Source organism: Theobroma cacao, chromosome 3 (assembly GCF_000208745.1).
Source record: "Theobroma cacao cultivar B97-61/B2 chromosome 3, Criollo_cocoa_genome_V2, whole genome shotgun sequence".
NCBI lineage: Eukaryota > Viridiplantae > Streptophyta > Magnoliopsida > Malvales > Malvaceae > Theobroma > Theobroma cacao.
Genome location: NC_030852.1, coordinates 3983840 through 4005229, shown reverse-complemented (window position 1 = coordinate 4005229; position 21390 = coordinate 3983840). Strand labels below are relative to the sequence as shown.

At 31.0% G+C, this 21390-nt stretch overlaps 3 protein-coding genes across 4 annotated transcripts; 1 reads left to right on the top strand and 2 right to left on the bottom strand.

The window, feature by feature from the left end:
* LOC18604267 (mitotic-spindle organizing protein 1B) lies at window positions 10407–13014 on the bottom strand. 2 transcript variants are annotated; one of them, XM_018117974.1, is made up of 3 exons: window positions 12918–13014; window positions 12168–12402; window positions 10407–10752 (listed from the first exon to the last, which is right to left on the bottom strand). In XM_018117974.1, exon 2 carries the CDS (start codon window positions 12391–12393, stop codon window positions 12172–12174), a length of 222 nt encoding a protein of 73 aa, XP_017973463.1. In that variant the 5' UTR covers window positions 12394–12402; window positions 12918–13014; the 3' UTR covers window positions 10407–10752; window positions 12168–12171. The 2 variants fall into 2 exon arrangements, with proteins under 2 accessions (XP_017973463.1, XP_017973462.1); XM_018117973.1 differs by lacking the exon at window positions 10407–10752 and having other exon boundaries at window positions 11809–12402.
* LOC18604266 (probable steroid-binding protein 3) lies at window positions 13062–14062 on the top strand. Its single transcript, XM_007036648.2, has 2 exons — window positions 13062–13481; window positions 13570–14062. Exons 1-2 carry the CDS (start codon window positions 13207–13209, stop codon window positions 13847–13849), a joined length of 555 nt encoding a protein of 184 aa, XP_007036710.2. The 5' UTR covers window positions 13062–13206; the 3' UTR covers window positions 13850–14062.
* LOC18604265 (peroxisome biogenesis protein 3-2) lies at window positions 14155–20309 on the bottom strand. Its single transcript, XM_007036642.2, has 7 exons — window positions 19847–20309; window positions 19401–19562; window positions 19113–19312; window positions 18858–18988; window positions 17104–17231; window positions 16037–16264; window positions 14155–14734 (listed from the first exon to the last, which is right to left on the bottom strand). Exons 1-7 carry the CDS (start codon window positions 19858–19860, stop codon window positions 14479–14481), a joined length of 1119 nt encoding a protein of 372 aa, XP_007036704.1. The 5' UTR covers window positions 19861–20309; the 3' UTR covers window positions 14155–14478.

The window sequence follows — 21390 nt, the reverse complement described above, 5'->3', positions numbered from 1 at the left end:
CCTTTAATCTTGGGACAACCATTCTTAGCTACAGCAGGTGCAATCACTAATGTGAGAGAAGGTAAGATAACTTTTAAAGTTGAAGAAGAGGTAATTGAGTTTAATATTTTCAATGCAAATAGACATCCTAGCTTTACAAATTATTGCTATAGAGTGGAGTTAATTGATGAAGGCAAAGGTGAACCTATTTCTCCACCTACAATTGAACAAGCACCAATCTTTGAATTTAAGCCACCATCTTTGCCTGTAAAACCCAAGCAATCACCAAGGGAGCATCCTCTACCACCATTTAATTGTCCTTTTGAGATTGGACAAAAAGTAATGATGCTTTTTCGATCATACTTCAAGCTTTTTCCATGGAAACGCAAAGAAAAATGGCGGGGTCCTTTCAAAGTAATAAATGTTTATCCTTGTGGAATAATTGAGATTGATAGTAAGGGTATGGGCACATTCATGGTGAATGGGCTGAGCTTCAGACTATATTTCGAGGATGAAGAATTGAAAAAGGGGGTGCTATAGTCAAGCTAGTGATTATGAATGAGAGCTTCTTGGGAGGCAACCCAAGCTCCTTAATCTTACTTATTTTTATCTTTTATTTAAGATTTGTTAGTAACAATTTATTTCTTGTGATCTAATTCTTTTTATGTTTCCTTTTTGCAGGTAATTGGTTTAAAAAAAAATAAAAAAAACCACATAAAAAAAAGATAGAAAAAAAGCTACAAAATGCTAAACCACTCCCCCAAACTTAGAACAAACATTGTCCTCAATGTTATAAAAGAAAATTAAAGAAAAATGACAAGAATACTTCCCTAACTTCGAAGTTGCAGTCTACAAGTCCTTCTCATCGTCACCACCAAAATCATCTTCAGAGTCTAAATCTATAGGCAACAAAGGAAAAGTAGTCATATCCATCCCAATGCGTTCGACATAGTCTCTCAGGCAGTTGGAGAATGTGGGAAGAAGAAGAATAGAAAAAATATATTTAAAACCAAAAAGGTGGGCCTTACCAATGCCACGATGCTCACTTCTGAAGGTCGCGATGCTTATCTCTTGACACTTGAAGCATTATGCTTCGGGTTTCAGCGTCGCGGCGCTGAAGGTTGAGCATCGTGACGTTGGTAAGGCCCACTTTTTTGGTTTTAAATATTTTTTTTTCTATTCTTCTTCTTCCCACATTCTCCAGTTGCTTGAGAGACTATGTCGAACACATCGAGATGGATATGACTACTTTTTCTTTGTTGCCTATGGATTCAGACTTTGAGGACGATTTTGGCGGTGAAGATGAGGAGGATTTGTAGATTGTAGTTTCAAAGTTAGGGGAGTATCTTGTCTTTTTCCTTTAAATTTCTTTTATAACATTGAGGACAATGTTTGTTCTAAGTTTGGGGGAGTGGTTTAGAATTTTGTAGCTTATTTTTTTATTCTGTTTATTTAGCTTTATTTTAAGATATGTCTTGCATGTTTATTTATGTTTTGCATGTTTTATCTATGTTCTAAAAAAAAAAAATTTTGAGATAGTTGTACCTCATTCATGATTGTCCCAATCCTAAGATGATATTTTAATTATCTTTTGATTCTTAGCTTTTGGGAAGCATGTAGTTATGATTTAATTTTATGTGATATTCTTGTGTTAGCTTTATTTTAGAATGTGACTTCCAATAATTTGAGCACTATACTCTTTTACTTAGAATTTTTATGTGATTTAGATAAAGTTTATGTTGATGAAAAAGTTTAGTGAAGTCAAGAATTTTAGAATTTGTTTGATTCTCTCTCGAGGTGAAATCTTAGATAATACTTAGGATAGGAAGTGATTTAGGCCATCTTTGGATATTTTGAGCCTTTTTGAACTTACCTTATTATACTTATCCTTAGTCACCCTTTTTGAGCCTAATTTACCTTTTCTTTGTAATTACACAACTATGTTAGCCTTGACTTGTTTATTTAAATCTAGCAATTTGAACTTTTCACCTTTTAAGTATTTTAATCTTTCTAAAAAATGATTTGAGCCTAAGAATAAATTGAGGGAGAAAGGTGAAAAAAAAATGATGGTTGTTAGCAAAATTACCCTTTGTTTATAATTGTCAAAAATAAGTTTGGGGGTTGAAAAAAAAAAAGAAATAAAATGTGTGGTACAAAGGAAAGCTTACTTCAAGTTTAGGGGTGCTATAAAAAAAAATTTAGGCACTTTATATATTCTAGATTGATTAAATGCTTAGGGTGAATTTGAGTGTAAACATATCCTTTATCTTACCTTGACTCTAGCCTTACATTACAAGCTTGATAAAGACCTATTGATCCTTGAATAAGTGTTAATCTGCATTAGTGGAGAGAGAGATAAAAAGCAAACTTATGGGATCCTAGTACTAATCTATGTTTAGATTTGGCATAAACTAATTCGAATTGTATGATATTCTTTGTAAGAGAGCATTCACACGCACATGGGAAGTCCATTCAAAAAATAAGTTTTCACTTGAATTGATGCATGAATTTAAGGATTAGCTGTATGTTACCTTAAGTTGGAATTTGAGTTAATTTATGAGGAAACTTTAGAAAATCATGATTTGGCACTTCTATCTCTCGTTCAAGGATTTTTAATGTTTAGTTTTCTTTTTGAGATTTTCTTTTGCTCGAAGACTAGCAAAATCTTAAGTTTGGGCTTGTGATAATTCTATTTTATAGAATTATTTTAGTCCAATTTTGTTATGAAATATTAGCTAAGTCCTAAATTTTCAATTATAAGCTACTTATTTCTAGTTGTTTTTATAATTAGTTTATTTTTAAGTGAGTTATTTTAATTTTATGTTATTTTTTTAATTTGATTGTTATTTATTAGTTTTTATATTTTCGTAAAAGTTAAAAGAAATTGAGCTTAATTTTGGAAAGTGAGGTGTTGAAAGACCCAAAAGTTTGCTTGCATATGCTTTAGTTTTTTGGCCATAACTCGCGTTACAGAGTGCCAAATGATTCAGTTCTTGAACCATGGGAAAGCTAAAAGATAGAACAACAATTTTCATAAGATCACTTTACTAGTTTTGCATTGAAGATAGAGAAAATCGCGTTGAAAAATGGGTAGATGTACTATGTGGAGAATAGAAATTTGTAAAGGCTGACAATTGATTTTTTTGGGCCTCTCATTACACTTTTAAGCCCAATTAAACCATAGGTCAACTTAGAAAAGTATAGGTTCAATTTATTAGTATAAATAGGATATTTTGAAGAATATTAGGATAGACAACTTTTGGGAGATTCTAGAAGCTAGAAGTTGAGGCTGAAACTCGGAGATCAAGGCGGTAAATATTTGTTTTGTTTTCTTCCTTGGCTTTTATTTTTCTTGTTACTCTCAGTGGTTGAATTATATACAATGTTATTTGTTTTTGCAATCATGAGTAGTTAATTTTCTTTTTCTATGATTGCAATTAAACTCACATGTAATTTTAATTTTTAATCTCTTTCTTATTTATCTTTAATGGGGTTTGAATTGTTTATTCTAATTTGTTCTTAATGCTTTTAATTGCTTGGCCACCAATTAAATTGATTTAGAAACCTAAACAAACTTGAAAAAGGGAGTTTAGTGTAGATTAAAATTGGGATAGTGTATGATCATATTAATTGATTTGCGTATATGATAGGGATATAGCTATAGGCCATATGTAGCCATATTAGAGCTTGAACTTAATGAGTCTATTTTAACTTCAATTCACATAGGGATATAGTGTTTTGGTTAAAATATATATTTTTATAAGATGAGTCGGGAGACCTTTATAAATAATTTATGACTCTAGGTTAGCAATTCAACCCATTGAAATAAGTTAAGGAAGAGAGGTAAGATTTAGATAAAGTGTGAGGGATATTGTAATTCTAGGCTTGTTTGATTTGATATTTACTCAAGTTATTATTTTGATTTTCTTGTTGGTTTAAATTTTAGTTAATTAGTTTTATTTAATCAATTAATTTTGGGTGTTTGGATAAGATTAATTTGTTCTAATTTTAATACTTAGTAAAATTTTAAATCAATTCTCTGTGGAATTGATACTCTGCTTGCTAATATACTGTTTATTCGATACATATACTTGCATAGTGAAATTTTAATTGACATTCTATATCAACGAGAGATGAGAAAAGTCTTACGTTTATGCATAAAAGTTTTCTTCTAACATATATGTTTTTTAGATTGAAAATATGGATTTAGTCCATTCAAGACCTTTTGACACTAATTTACGGGTTCTCATTTTTTAATTTTACCATACTACTTATCTAAATGAAAAGATATGTTTTTAAATTAGTACAAAAGTGTTAAAAAATTTACGAAGTAGCTACTTTAGTAGAATAAAAAAACATTATTTTCCTCATATGGTGTATTCTGAAAGTTTGATATATAGAGCACAACAAAATGAGAAAGTGAAGTTGTAGAAAGAAATTGATACATGGTTTTGTTTAATTTGAATATATTAGCTTCCTTAGTCCAATGTGATTTATTTTAACTTTATATTTAATACATTAATAAATATATAATTTTATACACGAGTAATCGATCATAATATCATCTTGTTAATAAATAAAAATAAAATATATAGATAAATATAATTCCGGTAACATTTATAAATCCCAAAGCACAAGAAAAAACATTTATAAAATGCATTAATTTTGAAATAAATTTTGCCTTCAATGTAATTCTACTTTTTCCAGGCTTAACTTGTACAAAAATGTATATAGTTAGCTTAATCAAGAAAGAAAACTTTAATGCTTTACTTACGTAGTAATCAATAAATACGATAAGTTAATTCTATTGGCTATTAGTTTGAAAAATAGTCACAGAAAAAAAAACTAAGTTAATGAATATATACTTGTTCAAGGCCTAAGCCACTCAGCCCAAGCCTCTAACACTTTTTCCAACATTTTTTCTTATCTAATTTGGCAAAAGATTTTAGGTAAATTCAAGGATGAGATGAATAGGTGATTTTGTAATACATGAAGCAATAGATTTTTGCCACACTTGATAGGATAAATAGTTGGGATAAAATTGTTGACATTAAATAATAGTTTCATATGATCAAATTATATTATAAGGATCATTTACTTGAAGACAAAGAGGGATCTTATCTCACAAATGTTGGACCCAACAGTGGAGGAGCCATGTTTGGGTCATGCTAAGTGGTTCTGTTTGAATCTTGAAAGACATATACAATAAGCATTAATCTATTTTTTTTTGGAGAAACCTCTATCTTTCCGTTATACATAAATTAATCTTTATGGCGACTAAAATATGTCACATGACATCACGTGATTTTAAGAAGTCATTAGATTCATGGTTAACTAACATTTTTTGCATTCATGCACCAACGGAGTTAAGGTGGTAATAGGTAGCGGTTATCACCCTTCAATGTTTAATTTATTATTATTATTATTATATATAAAACTTAAAATATATAATATAATTATCTTTTAACCACTTTTCATACAAAATTCTAGATCCGTTATTGCATATGTGGCAACTTACTTAACGTTTTTTATGTTATAAAATTGACTAATTGGAATAAACACATATAAGTGAACACAACTAATTTTGCCATGTCGAAAAAGTTACATAAAAATCTATATATGTGGAAGATGTTAGTTATCCATGGGCCATACTGGCTTAATAACTTTAAAGGTATAAAATTAAATATTCAAATGAGGCATTTGTTTTATTGAAGTTAAGGAAGAAAGAATAAATGAAGAAAGAAAATTTATAAGTGGATATTATAAATTGAAAAAAAATTAAGTTTATATATAAAAGAAATAGTGATAGGAGATAATTAAATACATATTATTTTTAGTTGATTATGAAGAGTAGAAATAGTTGAGAATTAATGGCATTGTAAGAATTGCAAAGTGAAAAAAAATTGAGATTTATTAGGCATATAATTAGAGAAGTGAGAGAATATGTCATTTTATTAATTATTTTAATTTTTACATATTTTTAATAGAAAATGAGATAAATAGTTGAGAATCAATAAGGATGTGGAGAAAGAATAGATACATATTTTATTAATTATCTTAATTTTTGTATATTTTTAATATAATTAATTATATTATTATTATAAAATTATAAAATTTATGAAAATTTAGGATTTAAAACCCTTAATTTGGGGGCTTCATCCTAAAGTCGCCCCTATCCGTGGGCTTAGCATTTGTTAAAGTTAAGGTTGTCAATTCACTTATCTATTGTGATCGTATCATGTAAAGATGAAAGTATAACAGATAAATGAATTGATGTAAATATGACACAATAAATTAATCGTGTCAAAATTTTTGACACGAATTCGACATGTTTTATTACGTAAGTTACACATTATGACATAATTAATATGTTTAAATACGATTAACTTATGATTAATTAAACATGTATAATTATGTTTTAATATGTATACATGAAAATGTTTGTGTCATAAATGCCTAAACAAAATTACTACATGAATATGATTTAACAAAATTCAAATCCACATAACTTCAAGTCATGTTAACGGATAATTTGGTCCAAAATTTTTAGATTTAGTGCATGTTTGGCTTAAACTTTTTTTTAGCTTATCTATCTCTTATAAGTAAAAGCCAGACCAAACATGTTTTTTTAATAAGCTCTTAAAAAAAAGTAGTTTTTTTTTTTTAAGAACAAAATTTTTAAAAAAAGAGCTTAAAAAAAAGCTTCTGCAAGGAGCTTTTTCTTCTTTTCTTTTAAAAACACATTAATTTTCAATAAATATCCCTCTCTTAATTAATCTCTCTCTCATCTCTTTCCTTTTACAAATTACCATTTTTTAACATAAATAATGATTTCTCTCTTTTCTACCTCTCTTTACAAAATCTAACAAAAAAACAAAAGACCAAACAACAAAATATCAAAATCTAATTTTTTTTTGTTCTTACAAAGATTAAGAGAAAAAAAATCTAAAATTCAAAACTGTATTCAAATACTATTTAAAGATTTTTTCTCTTTTTCACCAAAAAGGATTTTAATATTAAATATATCGTTTTCTCTTTTCTCTTCTTTTTTGGGAATTGAAGCATTATGATTCGATTGCTTATTAGATCAACAAAAATCTAATACTATTGTTACTATACAAGTTTGAAAATTATTCTTTTTTTTATTGATTTCTTCGATTTTAACATTTAAAATTATATACAAACTAGAAGCATTACGTTATAACTTATTAAGTGATTAAAGATAACATAAATATCCTTTATGATAATTTTAATCGAAATTAGAGCTTATATAATTTATTTTGTTAAATAGTTTACCAAACAGTTTTAGCTTAATTTTAAAAGCTATTATTTTTCATAAGAACTTAATAATAACTTTTAAATTAAAAAAAAAGTTAAGCCAAACAAGCTCTTAGTTAAAGTCACGTGATGAATGTGACATATTTGCAATACAAATCATAAGATAGAACTTATTTACATTTTGAAACTTATCTAATATCTTAGCCTAAATAATTTAATATTTCATAGTCCTACATTTTCCGATGATTCATTTCTCTATCCTAAATTGTCTGACTCTCGTCTACCGGAGGTACTATAGAGCGTTTGTGCAACCCCTCCTAAATAGCAATACGGGTGGACACGTGTCACCTATTAATTTCTTTTTTCTTAATTGAAAGAAGGCTAAACGACGTCGTTTACTGCACCTGTCATGATGGAAAAAAAAAATTGAGGAAATAATGCTTAAAACAATTAATTAATGCATTATTGTTTATTAGTTTTTACTTTTTACATCTTTTATCTGTTAGTGCCCGCCAATTCTACTGTTTGCACAAAAATTTTGGCGTTACCAAGGAAAAGTGCTTACCATTTGTTTTAAAAAGCAAGTACTTACCATTGAGAGAAGATTCTTCTTTCCAACTTTTCGACGAATAATTAGATCCATCTTTCATCGTTTTGATCCTTAATTATGTGGTACAAGTATTACCCTTAATTTTTTTAAAGAACGATTACCTCTTTTGTATTTGGGGTTAGTATGGTAGGGTTGAAAGATCTAAATTTTATGATTGTATTCAACACGTTAGGTACTTGTTATTAATATCAGATTTGATGACACAATTTCTTTTTCAAGCTCTAAATTTCCATCTTTATAAAGTCCCATGGTTTTATCTTTCCAAATGAAACCATTTTTCTACAGGACAACTAATAAAAACGGTGCTTGCAATAGTTGAGGTCGTTTACTCGATCAACATCTTTAGGTCGCTTCATTTTTGACAATTGAATGGGCTTAAACTTCAAAAGTTTTTCTAACATGTTTGCAACATTGGAGTCAAGAAAGGGATGTTCTTTGAGTTTCTTTGAACTAGTGGACATTTTGAAGGGCTTAGTGTTTAAAGTCTCACCCTTATCAATCAAAGCTTTTACCACCTTACGAAAGTCTTGCATTTCCTTTCTCTTCATTGGCTCCCGCACAAGGCCTTTAACTTCTAATTGCTGCAATACTTAATTCCCTTTCATGTGCTCGAGTAGTTAATTTTTCTAAAGTCTTGAGCTTAATGCCTTTTAAGAATTTAACGCAATCCCCACTTCATTTTCTGAGTGCACATATAAAAAATAAATGATTCGAATCATCGCAATTTGCGATAAGATTCAAATGTCTCCAACTGTGGATATAATCAATCCCAAACTCACCTTTCCATTAACATAAAGTTGTGAGTTCAATTCTAACTACAAGATGAGTATTGTAGAAATGATCGAGGAATTCATGCTCAAGTTATTTCCAATTGTCAATTGTCCCAAGCTCAAGATTCATGTATTAATCAAAGGTCAAAGGGCGTTACTTTATAAAAAGGAAACGAACTGCTTCACCATAAAATCTTCATAATTATTAACATTGTTGTCAGTTTTCACAAAGTGTGCAACACATTGACGAAGATTCCCTTTACCATGGAATTGTTGTAATTTTAATGCTTGGTAATTCTCTAACATCCTCGTACACTTGATCTTTTAGAAGCATGGTTTCACGTAAGCATAAGACAGAAAGATAGGACCAGATTTTATAACTATGATTTGGGCTATAAAAATTATCCATCTATCATATTTTTTATGGAGATAAAAATGCAAAAATAGAATCTCAAGCTATCAATAGGACTCCCGCTAAGCAATATGAGGGCATTCCTCCAAAGCAAATGTACTTGTTTGTATGTGTAGAGTTAGCCAATTTTTATTAGAAGAGTCAAAGGTTAAAAAGAATAAAAGTTAAAAATTTTTAATACTAATATATTGAACTTAACCATTAATAATAAAAAAATTTATAATAGATAATAATTTTATATAATATATAAATAAAAAAACTTATAATAATACTCTTACAAAATTTTATTCGATGATAGTAATATTTTTTTTAATATAAATAACTAAATTATTTGTAAGAAACTTATTATCTATTTTGTTTCTGAAATCTTGTCTTTCTCAATATAAACGATTAAAAAATTAATGTAATCAATATCCAATATTTTTATTTTATTATATTTAAGTTTATAATACTAATAGTAAACTATAATGCATAAAATATAAATAGTTAAATACGATATACAGAATTAATAATTTCTTCTTACACTCAAGATAATTTCCTTTTAACAAAATATAAAACGTAAAGCATATAAAAAACATATATTCAAGATAATTTTTTTATATAATTAAGATTAATAAAAATAATATATTGGTAAAATTTTAAACAATAACCAATAATGCAACACTAGAATTTATATTTAAGAATTATTATATAATAATTTTTTAATTTTTAAAAATTAAAATAATTAAAAATAAAATCCACATAACAAAAAAAAAAAACATGACAAGAGATATAACCTATATAACAAAAAAAAATAATGATTGATGATTTGTAAAAATTAAAAAAAAAATTTATAGAAACTTAAAATATATGAAAAAATAAAATAAAATTAAAAAAATAAATAATAATAATAATAATAATATAAATAGAAAAAATTAAATAAAAACTTTACTTTTTTATAATTTCATAATATAAAGATAGAAAAGAAAAAAAAAGATGGGTAGAGAAACTTAAAAAATTAAAAAAAATTAAAAATTTGAATCAAATTGAATGAAACTTGTAAAGTTATTTTATTATTTTTTAATTATATTAATAATTTAATGAAAAATTATTTTAAAAAATCATTTAAAAATATATAATATATAAAAAATTTCACGAATTTTGAGGGGGGGCATGCAAAGGGACGCTCCGCCCCTGCCTGCTTGTTCTTTTATCAAAAGTCAGTAACAAACAAGCAACTAAACAGTGAAATCCCTGCACGATGCATGACAAGCCTTGAGATTTCAACATGCAAATTCCACAGAAAAAATAGTTTCCGGGAGTCTCATATTCAAGTTTCCTTGTTTATGGAAGCCATTTGGTTCTCAAAAGTACAACATGTGAGAACGAAAATGGTAAATTACTTTCAATATTCAACATTATAATTTGGTGAAAAATCATGAAAGTTTCGAACTAACATCCTTTTTTGGGGGATAAGTAAATATACTTCGTCAAACAGTAGTCAAAAATCAGAAAATCTACCTAAATTTTGAGCTAACATCTTTGACCTTCAATATCAAGACCAAGCACTAGTTTCAATCAGAATTAATGTAACACTTTGGCACAGGGTAAAAGACAGCAACATAACACCCTTAGCTGCAACAAAATAACTACGTATCTCTGGAAATTTGTTCATATAACCTTGATGCCAGCATCCCTTTGACCCTTCAAGCAAATGGAGTTACCCACAATGTGATTATATTTACATCTCAAACATACTCTATGACTAATATATATGCAGATGTGTCTCATCATGTTTATGTGCTCCTACTTGCATGCATGCATACGTCTGAACAGGAACAACTTAATTCTATTCCATTTCAAATCAATGAACCATGATTTCAAAGAGGCACAAGAAACAGAAATTTTTCTCCATCAAATGACAGCAAATGAGAACAATACCTTCTGATTTTTTTAAAGTATTTCTTCGTGTTTATCCAGTTCATTCGTGACAATGACAAAGTTATTTATTGTTACTATACATGCATCACAAGTATTTTCCAAACTTCAGTAACCAAAACTAGCCTCTTGAACATAACCTACTTGAGTGTTAAAAAAGGTTCAAATAAGCAGTTCATATTCAAACGAAATGAGAGGGAAACGATGGAGAAAATTAGGTATACAAGTGACACAAAACAATGAATTCTAATTCAAAAAGAAAGTGAACACAAAATCTCTTTCTGCAGACTTGTAATTAAAGTACTTCTTAAGTTTAATAAATTTATAGTTTTTGTTATTAGTTGTACATTCCAACAAAGTTGATCCCTATCAACTCAATAGAGACACTTGATTGTTGACTTAATATAGTACAGATACTTTTGGTGACACCAATAAGTTCAAGCATTAAAGAAATTTTGATAAAAAGGTATTCATAATCCAAAGAAACTATCTGAAAATGTGGAAAAGAAAGCTACAAATAGACAAAATGTCTCGCTAAATTTAATTAGTGATTTATTGTTCTGTAATTATTTTCTATCTGCAGAGGTCTTCTCCTTCCTCCTTGATCGATAGCATGTCAGCGGTTAGAAACGACTTAATTGTAAGTAAACCCAGATAAGCTCAAGAAACTAAAGGGCGTATTAGGACAAGACTGCAATTATTCCTTCAATGGACAGGCACTATAGCCATAGTAATGTTCCTTTTATTTGGGTGCTAATTATCAAACTAAGTCACACAAACAAAATCATTGGCACAAATATCAACGCGTTAAGTAACGTTCACCGACACTGACAACCACAACATGGCAACCAAGTCCACAATTTTGATTTAGAACAATGACTATAGCAGCCATTTTCCAGAAAGACAAACGAAATACATCTGGCAACAATTTCATATGCTCCAACACAAAGAAGAAAAGACAATTCAAGATAGTGAAGATAATGAATCAAACATCGAATGAGGGGATATAAGAACAGACACTAACTACAGCGTGATGGAGCCCTAAGAGGAATATACATGCATGTGAACTCTAAGCACAATTGTGCTAGAGATAAGGAAATGCAAAGAAATTTTCAATTGCAAAAACAACAGTCAAAAACAAAGTAAATTGGAATCTTCGACATTGCTCCTAAATTTACTAGAAAATATCAGAAGCACAAACTTGGCTAAGGTATTTGTGATGAAGAAGTTGGCAGTGGGGTTGAGGGTGAAGGTTCTCTTTGGAGTTCCTTGACAACAGCAGCCAACGCCTCAGGGTTCAGACCCAAGTCACAGAGGGCAATAAGGACTGAGAGGGTATGCCGATCAAGTCCCGTATCAAGAATATTTGACATGTGAAATGCCAGGTCTAGAGATTCTCGGGCAGTTCGTGCAGCTTCTGGATCCATAACAATAGACTACAAAAGGAAAAATTCTCCAAAAATTTAACATCCAACTGGAGCCAAGGACACAAATTTTTAATCATCTTAAAAAGAAAAATTTCAAGATAAAGTACAGACAGAAATAACTTTGCTTTGTCATTACACATAATAAAATTTACTGGTGAGCTCCAGATACTTGAAATGAATGCAGCTCATGAAATTATTCAGAAACTAATACAGAAAATTAAAAGCCGGCTCATGAACTACAAAATAATAGCAAATCAACATCCTATCATCAAATAAACCCCCCAAAAAATGTAAAGTTTGGAATTCACATTTCCAATCATGAATCAAACACCTATTTTTGCGAAGCTTATAACCAACTATCTGAAATCAATACACAGACCAGCTAAATGAATTACACTGTGACACTCCAATGAGTGTATATATACAAGAACTAAAAAGGCAGTAAACTTTAATTCAATTCTTAGACGGTAAGACCCAAAATTTTGGTTTCTCAAATCTGAAACAAGGACAACGAAAATGCTAACCTCGAGATCTCGGGAAAAAGAGTAAGCAGAGCGTTTGTTTCTGTTCTTTTCAAAAGTTCAAAAATATTTCTGAATAAATACCAACTAACAAGACCCGTTCAGGCCAATAAGCCCAGCCCACAAAACAAGTTCTGTGTAGTGGCAGTGGCGGTAGGTTGGGTCATTGGTCAATGAGAGGTAGGTAAACTCAGACGCTTTTCTGCAATTAAAGAAGAGGAATGAAAAAACACCCAACCCAAACTTCATTTTTTTGGAGTACAGAAAGACAGAAGAAGAAGATTAAGAAATCATGGGAATTTACTCAACAGTGATGGACGCCGTGACAGAGGTGACGGGGCTATCCCCGACGGCATTCTTCACAATCATTGCCATGATGGTGGTTGTCTACAAAATCGTGTGCGGCATGTTTTTGGGTCCTGAAGATTTTTGTCAGAAGCCGCCAAAGGAGCCAGTTCAGCTGGGAGATGTTACGGAGAAAGAGTTAAGAGCTTACGATGGCTCTGACCCCAGAAAGCCTCTCCTTATTGCCATCAAAGGCCAGATCTACGACGTCTCTTCCTCCAAGTAATAAATTCTTTTTCTCATCTTTACTGAATTCATGTAATTGATTCTGTTTCTACATTTGATGAAAACGTAAAAGTTTGGATTTCAGGATGTTTTATGGGCGTGGAGGGCCTTATTCGATGTTTACAGGGAGGGATGCGAGCAGGGCCTTAGCCATGTTGTCATTCAAGCCTGAAGACCTGACAGGGAACATTGAAGGCTTGAGTGCTGAGGAGCTTGCTGTGTTGGAGGATTGGGAATATAAATTCATGGACAAGTATCCCATTGTTGGACGGGTTGTTCCAGTACCAAATACCACTGCAAATGGAGATAAAGTTCATCTTCAGGACAAAGATGTAAATGGACTACAACATCAACAACAGATTTGATGATGATTCCAAGCTTACAACACTTTTTGTAGTAACAATCTGTACAATTCAATTCAAGCTTAGAACCTTGGTTTGCCTACTTTTCACTTTATGTATCTTAACAAGTCAAATTCGGCTTAATGATAGCCAAAGTGATTCAACTCAGCCCATTATACTCTTATTAAATAAATTAAAGTTGAATTAGCCACACAAATAAAGAAAGGAATTATGGTCTTTCCTCGTTTCATCCATGGCTTTGCCAATTTTCTTTCAAGGAGCTTGAAAACATGGCAGAAGCAAACAGCATAAAATAAAGCATCTTATCAAATCACATAAATGCCACATACATGGCTCTCCTAGATTTTCCGAATAGATAACAAATGATAAATGTAAAGCCCTCGATCTCAAGCTTTATTTTATCATCATTTCAAAGGATGAACTGGATGATTTACCAGATCGAAACCAGCAAAATACCAACTTAACAAGATGTGGAAAGAATTACAAACCAATGCAATAATCTCTCTCCATCAATTTTTCCTTTCACAACTTGGAATTCAGACCCCCCCCCCCCCAACCTTACCTCATTTGGAATCTTTACATTGGTGCCTTGTATGAAAATTAAATGTGAAATAAAATTACAAATTCGGACTCTACGAGGTTGACATATTAGCGTAGAGGAGAGTGAAGAAGAGCCCGACTTCTGGAACACTTTGTATTATTTGGATAAACTGGTTTTTGCTCGGTTCGTCAAGCAGAGATGGACAGATTTGTGAAATTCGAGGCAAAAGTCTAGCTAGAGGCATCCCCAATGTTAGACTGCTTCCTCCAGATTGAAAACCCTTCTCCTCCACCAGGGCGTTCACCACTGCTTTTAATGATATTTCAACAACACTAGTAAATTCGGCACTGCAAGGAAAATGAAAAAAGAAAAGTCAAACTTGACATAACACAAAGTTATCTGCATGAGATTAAGATTTGACAGTGTCTAGATACTTCACAGATAATATCTATTGTTAATTTTGTTTGTTGAAGTCCAAATGACAATTGATAACAGACTACACGCAAGAAGGAAAAAGTTGCAATGAGTTTGAAACATAAGATGATAGGAACATCTCAAACTAACGGCAACAAAATAAATTCTTTGGGGGGAGTCATCACTCAGCTTCATTCTGAGATCAGAAGGCCTTCCTGACTTTTAAGTGAAGCTTATGGACATAGTATATTCTAGGTGATCCGGCCAACAAGGACCAACATATTTAGGCTGCCACTTTTTTTTGTCATCATCTCTCACCTTGAGCAAGTATTTTGGTTATTGAAAACCTGTGTTTATTTGGCTAGTCAACTTCCTATATCACCCATAAGTATGCTAAGGCTTTTCTGATAGAGGTGAAGAGAGGTAAAACAAAGGGAAGGGAGAGTGGCAGCCTCTCCTTGTGACTTGTGTTGGAAACATTTTAATGTAAATGGAGAATTTGGAGGGATACATGTGCCCATCCAAAACTCTCAGTTTTTAAAAACCTTCCAGGTTAGAAGGTTTTGGGAGGCAAGGGTTCCTCTTTAAAAGTTTTTACTTTACAGGAAAAATTGGTTATATTTTAATATTTTATTTTCGTAACTAATAAAGGATATAATTGTACAAGAACATGATAAGAAATCATCTCTTTCTCTTACTACTCTTTAACCAAACAATGTTGGTAACACATCTTTCCCTTTTTAAGAAATCCAAACAAACGAAACCTCTCCCTCATTTCCTAGTCCTTAGTAACTTCCTAGTTTTTACATGAACGATATATTCTGATTCACTAGTCACTCATCCCTAAGAAACCTAGATGTGAAGCTTTAGGTTAACCAAGGGTGGTTTGTAGCTGTCAATTTGTGTAGTTACCACCACAACACCACCACACCCCGGGCTCGCCGGCCCCCGCCCCCCCCCCCTTGACCCCCCCCAAAAAAAAAAGGAAAAACAAGCTAGAAAAGAAAATTAATGGTGGTTATCTAAGGCTTGAACATCTTCTTTTTTTCTCTAATTTTTGTCATGCAACGGTTAAACACATAAATGTTAAATCAGAATGGTTGGCATTAAAGCCCTTTTTGAGATGCAAATACATGCAATTGACCACACACCGCTCCTTGTTAAATTAAAACTCATAAATTGTTAAACAGGGAGCAGATTAAATAACATTTTATGTGCCAATGTACTGATGATACCTTGAAAGCACTTCTCGTGTCTCAACCATAAGTTGATTAAATTGTGTAAAGTCAGGAGGATTTGTTTTATCACTGCTGGACGCCATGGCAAACTTGTACAACCTTGGGTCCTCAGGCATCAAGCAGTCCACCCAGTGATGAGGACTTCCCATGCTCATGAACATGTCAAGGATCTGCATAATTATTTGCTGAAGTACTGTAGTATCGAAGAAGTCCCTCAATTGCTTTCTGAAAGAAAGTACCCAAATACCAAGCCATGTGAGGAGACCTTAACATTTATCCAATATTCTTGATAAGTTAAGATAACATTCACAAAGTATTCGAGTATATCTATTTTTGGAAACAATAATGAAGTTTCAAAGTAGCATTTTCTTAATCTTGAAGTGAAAGCAAATATAACTTGTCAATCAGTTACTTCTGCTGTTAGCATGAAATGCCATATAGTTCAGAATGTTTGCTTGGAGGGTTGTTCTGATGTATGCTTCACTTTCAAGTCTTGCCCTCCAGTCATTTTGACATATATAATCTTCGGATCTAAATATCTAAAAGACAGATCTAATTACCCCTTTGTGTAAAGGGGTAAGGAGGTCAAAACTCAGACTAGATTTCAGGGACATTAGGTTTGCTTATTGATTAATATTTGGGAGAAGGAAGTATCACACACGTCATGATATTCATCATCAATATTTTTTTAGTTCTTAAGAGAGCCCTAACACCTCATTTTAACCTCATTACGTTACATTACAGCATATTCTTTCTTGATTAGGAGAAGGAATGTCATAGGATTACTCTCCACAAATCCGAAGATCAAATTGACAGATATAACCTAATTTGACAATGTAAACATTGGAAATGGCCACCTCAATCATGCCCTAACCCAAAAACTAATTGGGTTGGCTAAATAAATTATTTTCCTCCATTTTGCCCATTTTATGGATATGTTTTCTGGAAAATATTTAGATACCCATTTTACTTCAACTCATGTAAGTTTTAGCCAACCTTAACAGACGCTAATTCCAAGAGCAATAGACCAAAAGGTAAAGATAAAGAATTGGAAAACCACTCACGCCTTTAGAACTTCTGTTGCTGCTGTCTGCATATGGGAAATCAATGTCGACAAGCCATGATTGGCAAGAAAGTCAGCATTTGCCAGAAATTTTTGCTGGTCATCCCTGTCAATGAGCTCAGCATCCTCCTGCATGAAAGGTATGAAGACATATAAGGATGCCGGAAAGAGTGCAAAATAAGATTTATAGTGCCAAATATAACAGATCTAATGAGAGTAATCGACAATGACACTACTCAGTGACAACAGTACCCACTAACAAGCTGATGGCTTAAAACAACGGAAAAATAATGAACACTCAACATCACATAACAATGCAAAAGAGAACAATAAAATTGTGATGTAGCCAAGATAGTCATGTGGACTACAAGATTGAAAGGTTTAATCCACAAAAATGTCTGCAACTCTTGGTCATTACATATATCAACTGTGATTTATTTATATGGTTGACACCACAACTAGAAGAGTCAGCAGCTAGCATCAATTGATCTACCCATTACTATCTTATCCAGGTTTAATTTAAATTTCTCATTTAGCACCTAAAAAGGAATCAAAACTCAATTGAGTGCACAGAATAATGACAAGTTCTGAATTCTTATTGAAAATTTTCTTTATGAGTTTATTCCACAATTAGAAGTGTTGAGGTGTGCCTCTGGATCCTTTTTTATTTATTATTTTCTCTTTGATAGTTGTATAATTAAATCTGTATAAATCAGTTTTGGTATTTTTTGGCTTAAGAAGCCACCATTTAAGGAAAATAACACTAATAGTTCATGTCATGTCAGTAACCTTCTCCAGCAAAATAACTACATCAATATCCGACTTTATAGGAGCAATATGAAGGGTTCAAATAAGCATCCAGGTAGTAACATATGTACTACCAAATCACAACTATTATCATGGCTTTTGTACATGTCAAAGGCCAATTCTGTATGTCAATGAAAGAAACTCTCTTATTAAACCAAAATTAAAAGTTTAAAAACCTTAAAAGGCCAAAGCAACACCTTTTTCTTTTGTATAATAAATATAAGTGCACTAAATTCTTTAAAAGGACAATCAATAAAACCCGAAAAATAGAACCCCATAAGCTCCCAAAACAAGGAGGCACACCAACCAATAGAGGTTTGAATTAATACTTTATCTATCTATTCATCACACACACACATAAACATACATCTTGAAAGCCAATTTTTGAATAATAAATAGTTTGCACGGCATAGTATGATTGCACACCACTTTCAGCATCTGAGAGGGATGTATTAGGTGCAAAAAGCACACAAATATACTTAAGCCCTTTCAAAGCCTTAGAAAACCCCCCCCCTGTCTAAAAAAAAAAAAAACAGCCCTGCACCTTTAACCACCGCTTGAAGGATTTTGTTATTTGTAAACATGGCACTATTTAAATACGTGACTGCATATCCCACAATTATTTGCCATATCAGCTTACATTTCAAAAACAGAAGCTCAAGTCTCTTATATTATTCCACCTTAACAACCCAGTTTACTCAAAAGAATCATACAAAAACATCCTGTCATTCAAACAGCAGAGGCAACTAAGATGGAATTTGGTGGATATACCAGCTATAATAATCTGTAGAGGCATATTTAGAATAAAATTATAATCTCAGAAATTTTAGCAAATGGAGGTAAAAGGAAAAAAAAGGTGTTGATATAGTTTTGCAAATCATCTGTAGGTAACAATAAAAGAATTGAACATATTATCAGGCATTAGGAGTAAAAACATAGTGCTCTTACAAGTAAATTTGAGCTTCCAAGACCACGTGCAGTAGCAATATATAAATGTCTTCCTAGAATGTTGACTTGAACTCTAATATATAAGCTAAGCAGTGTTACTGCCCATATTGACACCACCATTCTTGTAAAACCTGGAAAAAAACCCAAACATATCAGTTATGAAAAATTAGATTCTCCAACAAGGCCTAGATACTTGCAATTTATAATGTCAAAAAGACCACAACAGTAACAAACCAGAAGATAATGACTTCATACTTAAAATTTTGAGCCTATCCCATAATTGAAGTTTCTCTGAAGAAGACAAAGTGTTGGGCTGACCCTTCCCTCTCATCAGCCTGTTTGTAAGATGTGAAAGGTCCAAATCTTCAGCTATCCGACAACTTAAATAGTGCATTGCATGAGGCAATGTTGTTGTATCAGCTATTCTTTGAATGTTCTCGAAATGGACTTGCATTCTATTAAAAGTTAGAAAACCAGAAAATATAAGAACCAAAACAGTGAATTTGTTCCACAAAACTTCATAATAATCGTGATCATTCTTACTGAGCTTTAATGAATTCATCATTTTCCCGCTCACTTGCGAGCTGTCTTTCCAAATCAGCAAGCCTATGTCTGTGAGCATCATATAGTTTATACAAAAAATACCCACTTCCTAAAACACCTGCTGTAACCAGAACCTTCCTCTTATGCCTTCTCCAAAGATCCCTATATTGGAAAAAATGTAATAATCTATTAGCAATCAATTGAAGCAATAAGAGAATGCTAAAAAATCTCATAAACCCGATATTACAGACTAAAAGCAAAGCATAAACTAGCAATTAAATGACAACAACAGAAATTTGGTTATTAACACACACTAAGTATAACATTAGCAAATGCAACTGAACCACAAAGTAAAAACCTGTAATTGAAACAGAAAAGAAGCTATGTGTCATAAAATCCACACAGAAAATTGACAAAAACAAACAATTAAATAAAAAAAAACTGACCTTAAAGATAGCATATTTGGTGCTATGGAAGCCAAACATCCATTTGGAGTAAGCAAAGGTAAAAGGGGAAAAACCCAAAAAGAAACCCTTCAGTGCATGTATGAGAAAAAGGGTAAATCTTAAAAGACTAAAGAGAACATAAAATCTTCTTGACTTCTTGTCAAAGGCAGGCTTAGGAATACCCGGCCTTCAAACAATAGAAATCAAGTTATGCTTGGTTCCTTAACTAGGGTTTATCAGAGAAGAGGAGAGGAAGGTTGTCTATAAAGAGAGAAGCTTTGCCTAAGATAAAGAGCAGCCAAAACTTAGGTGTTGCTGTCCTATTTTTGTTTTTCTTTGGCCCTTTTTCGATGGCTTTTTTGTGTTAATTCGGATTTCTAATATTATGAAAGGACATGGGTGTAATCTAAATAGCTCTAGACTTGTACTCGTTAGTTTCCAGAATTTTTCTTCATTCTGGAATTTTTTTTGTGGGAAATTTACACTTAGGTGTAATGAATTTAAACAACTTAATTGCCCGTGGTTTATCAAAATATTATTGTTGAATAGTTTAATGATGACAGATAAGACTAATCATATAACTAAGATTTTAATAGCAAATTAAAAGTTCCTAATTATTTAAAAAATTTTAAATTAATCTTCATGCTTTTAATGTGTTCAATAAGGTTTTATATTTTTATTTTAAATTAAATAATTTCTTATGACTAATAGTCGATAAACTATCATTAATCAAATTATCATTTGTCATTTTTTATACTCTCATAGTGTTGATGTTTTGACTAATGACAGACAATCTTATAAGAGTTTATTTAACCAAAAATAAAAATATAAAAACTTAATTAAATATAATAAAAGAATAAAAATTTATTGAGATTCTCTTAAATAGTTCAAAGACTTTTTTTTATATTATTCCTTAATTGAATTAATGAAAATGTCTTTTAAAGAAAATAGGTACAAGTCATCATAATGTAATGAAAATGTACATATTATTATGATAAAATATAAATTTTATTATAATAAATTATATATTTCATTTAGTTATAATGTACATGACAATTTCATAAATGTTTTATTAATATAATGTAAATGTACTTATTATCATAAAAAACTATGCATAATATTATAATAGAATATGCATGCCATATAGTAATTATATATGAAATGTGATTTTTTTTGGATATTATATTAAGCAAATTGTGAAAAATAGTCCACTTTATAAGCCCTTTTAAAAATAACATTGAATATAAAGTTAATTGGTTTTATTCAATTTTTGCTATTACTTGATAAAAATGCTCTTAAAACGATTTCAAACATATTTAATGTTCTTGATTTCTCTCTTACATCATCTAGAACATTGTCCATCTAATTTTATCAACTCTCTCATGCCCTTTAAACCATTCAAAACAATATTTTTGGTTTGCTCATTTTCCTTTCCAAAAATTTTAATAATAAAAAGAATTTAAATAGAAGAAAGGAAATGAATGGTTTAAGATTTTCCATTCATCTTGAAATAAACAAAAGGTTTCAATTTTTTCAAATTCGGT

What these genes read in the sequence shown, in the direction of transcription:
- LOC18604265 (XM_007036642.2), bottom strand. An exon ending in TTGGAAGCTCAAATTTACTT is followed by an intron (nt 17,232 to 18,857) that starts GTAAGAGCACTA and finishes CCTTTCATGCAG; the next exon opens with GAGGATGCTGAGCTCATTGA. An exon ending in GCAACAGAAGTTCTAAAGGC is followed by an intron (nt 16,265 to 17,103) that starts GTGAGTGGTTTT and finishes ACTTTCTTTCAG; the next exon opens with AAAGCAATTGAGGGACTTCT.
- LOC18604266 (XM_007036648.2), top strand. Translation starts at nt 13,207, where the DNA reads ATGGGAATTTACTCAACAGTGATGGACGCCGTGACAGAGGTGACGGGG. An exon ending in TACGACGTCTCTTCCTCCAA is followed by an intron (nt 13,482 to 13,569) that starts GTAATAAATTCT and finishes TTTGGATTTCAG; the next exon opens with GATGTTTTATGGGCGTGGAG.
- LOC18604267 (XM_018117974.1), bottom strand. Translation starts at nt 12,393, where the DNA reads ATGGATCCAGAAGCTGCACGAACTGCCCGAGAATCTCTAGACCTGGCA.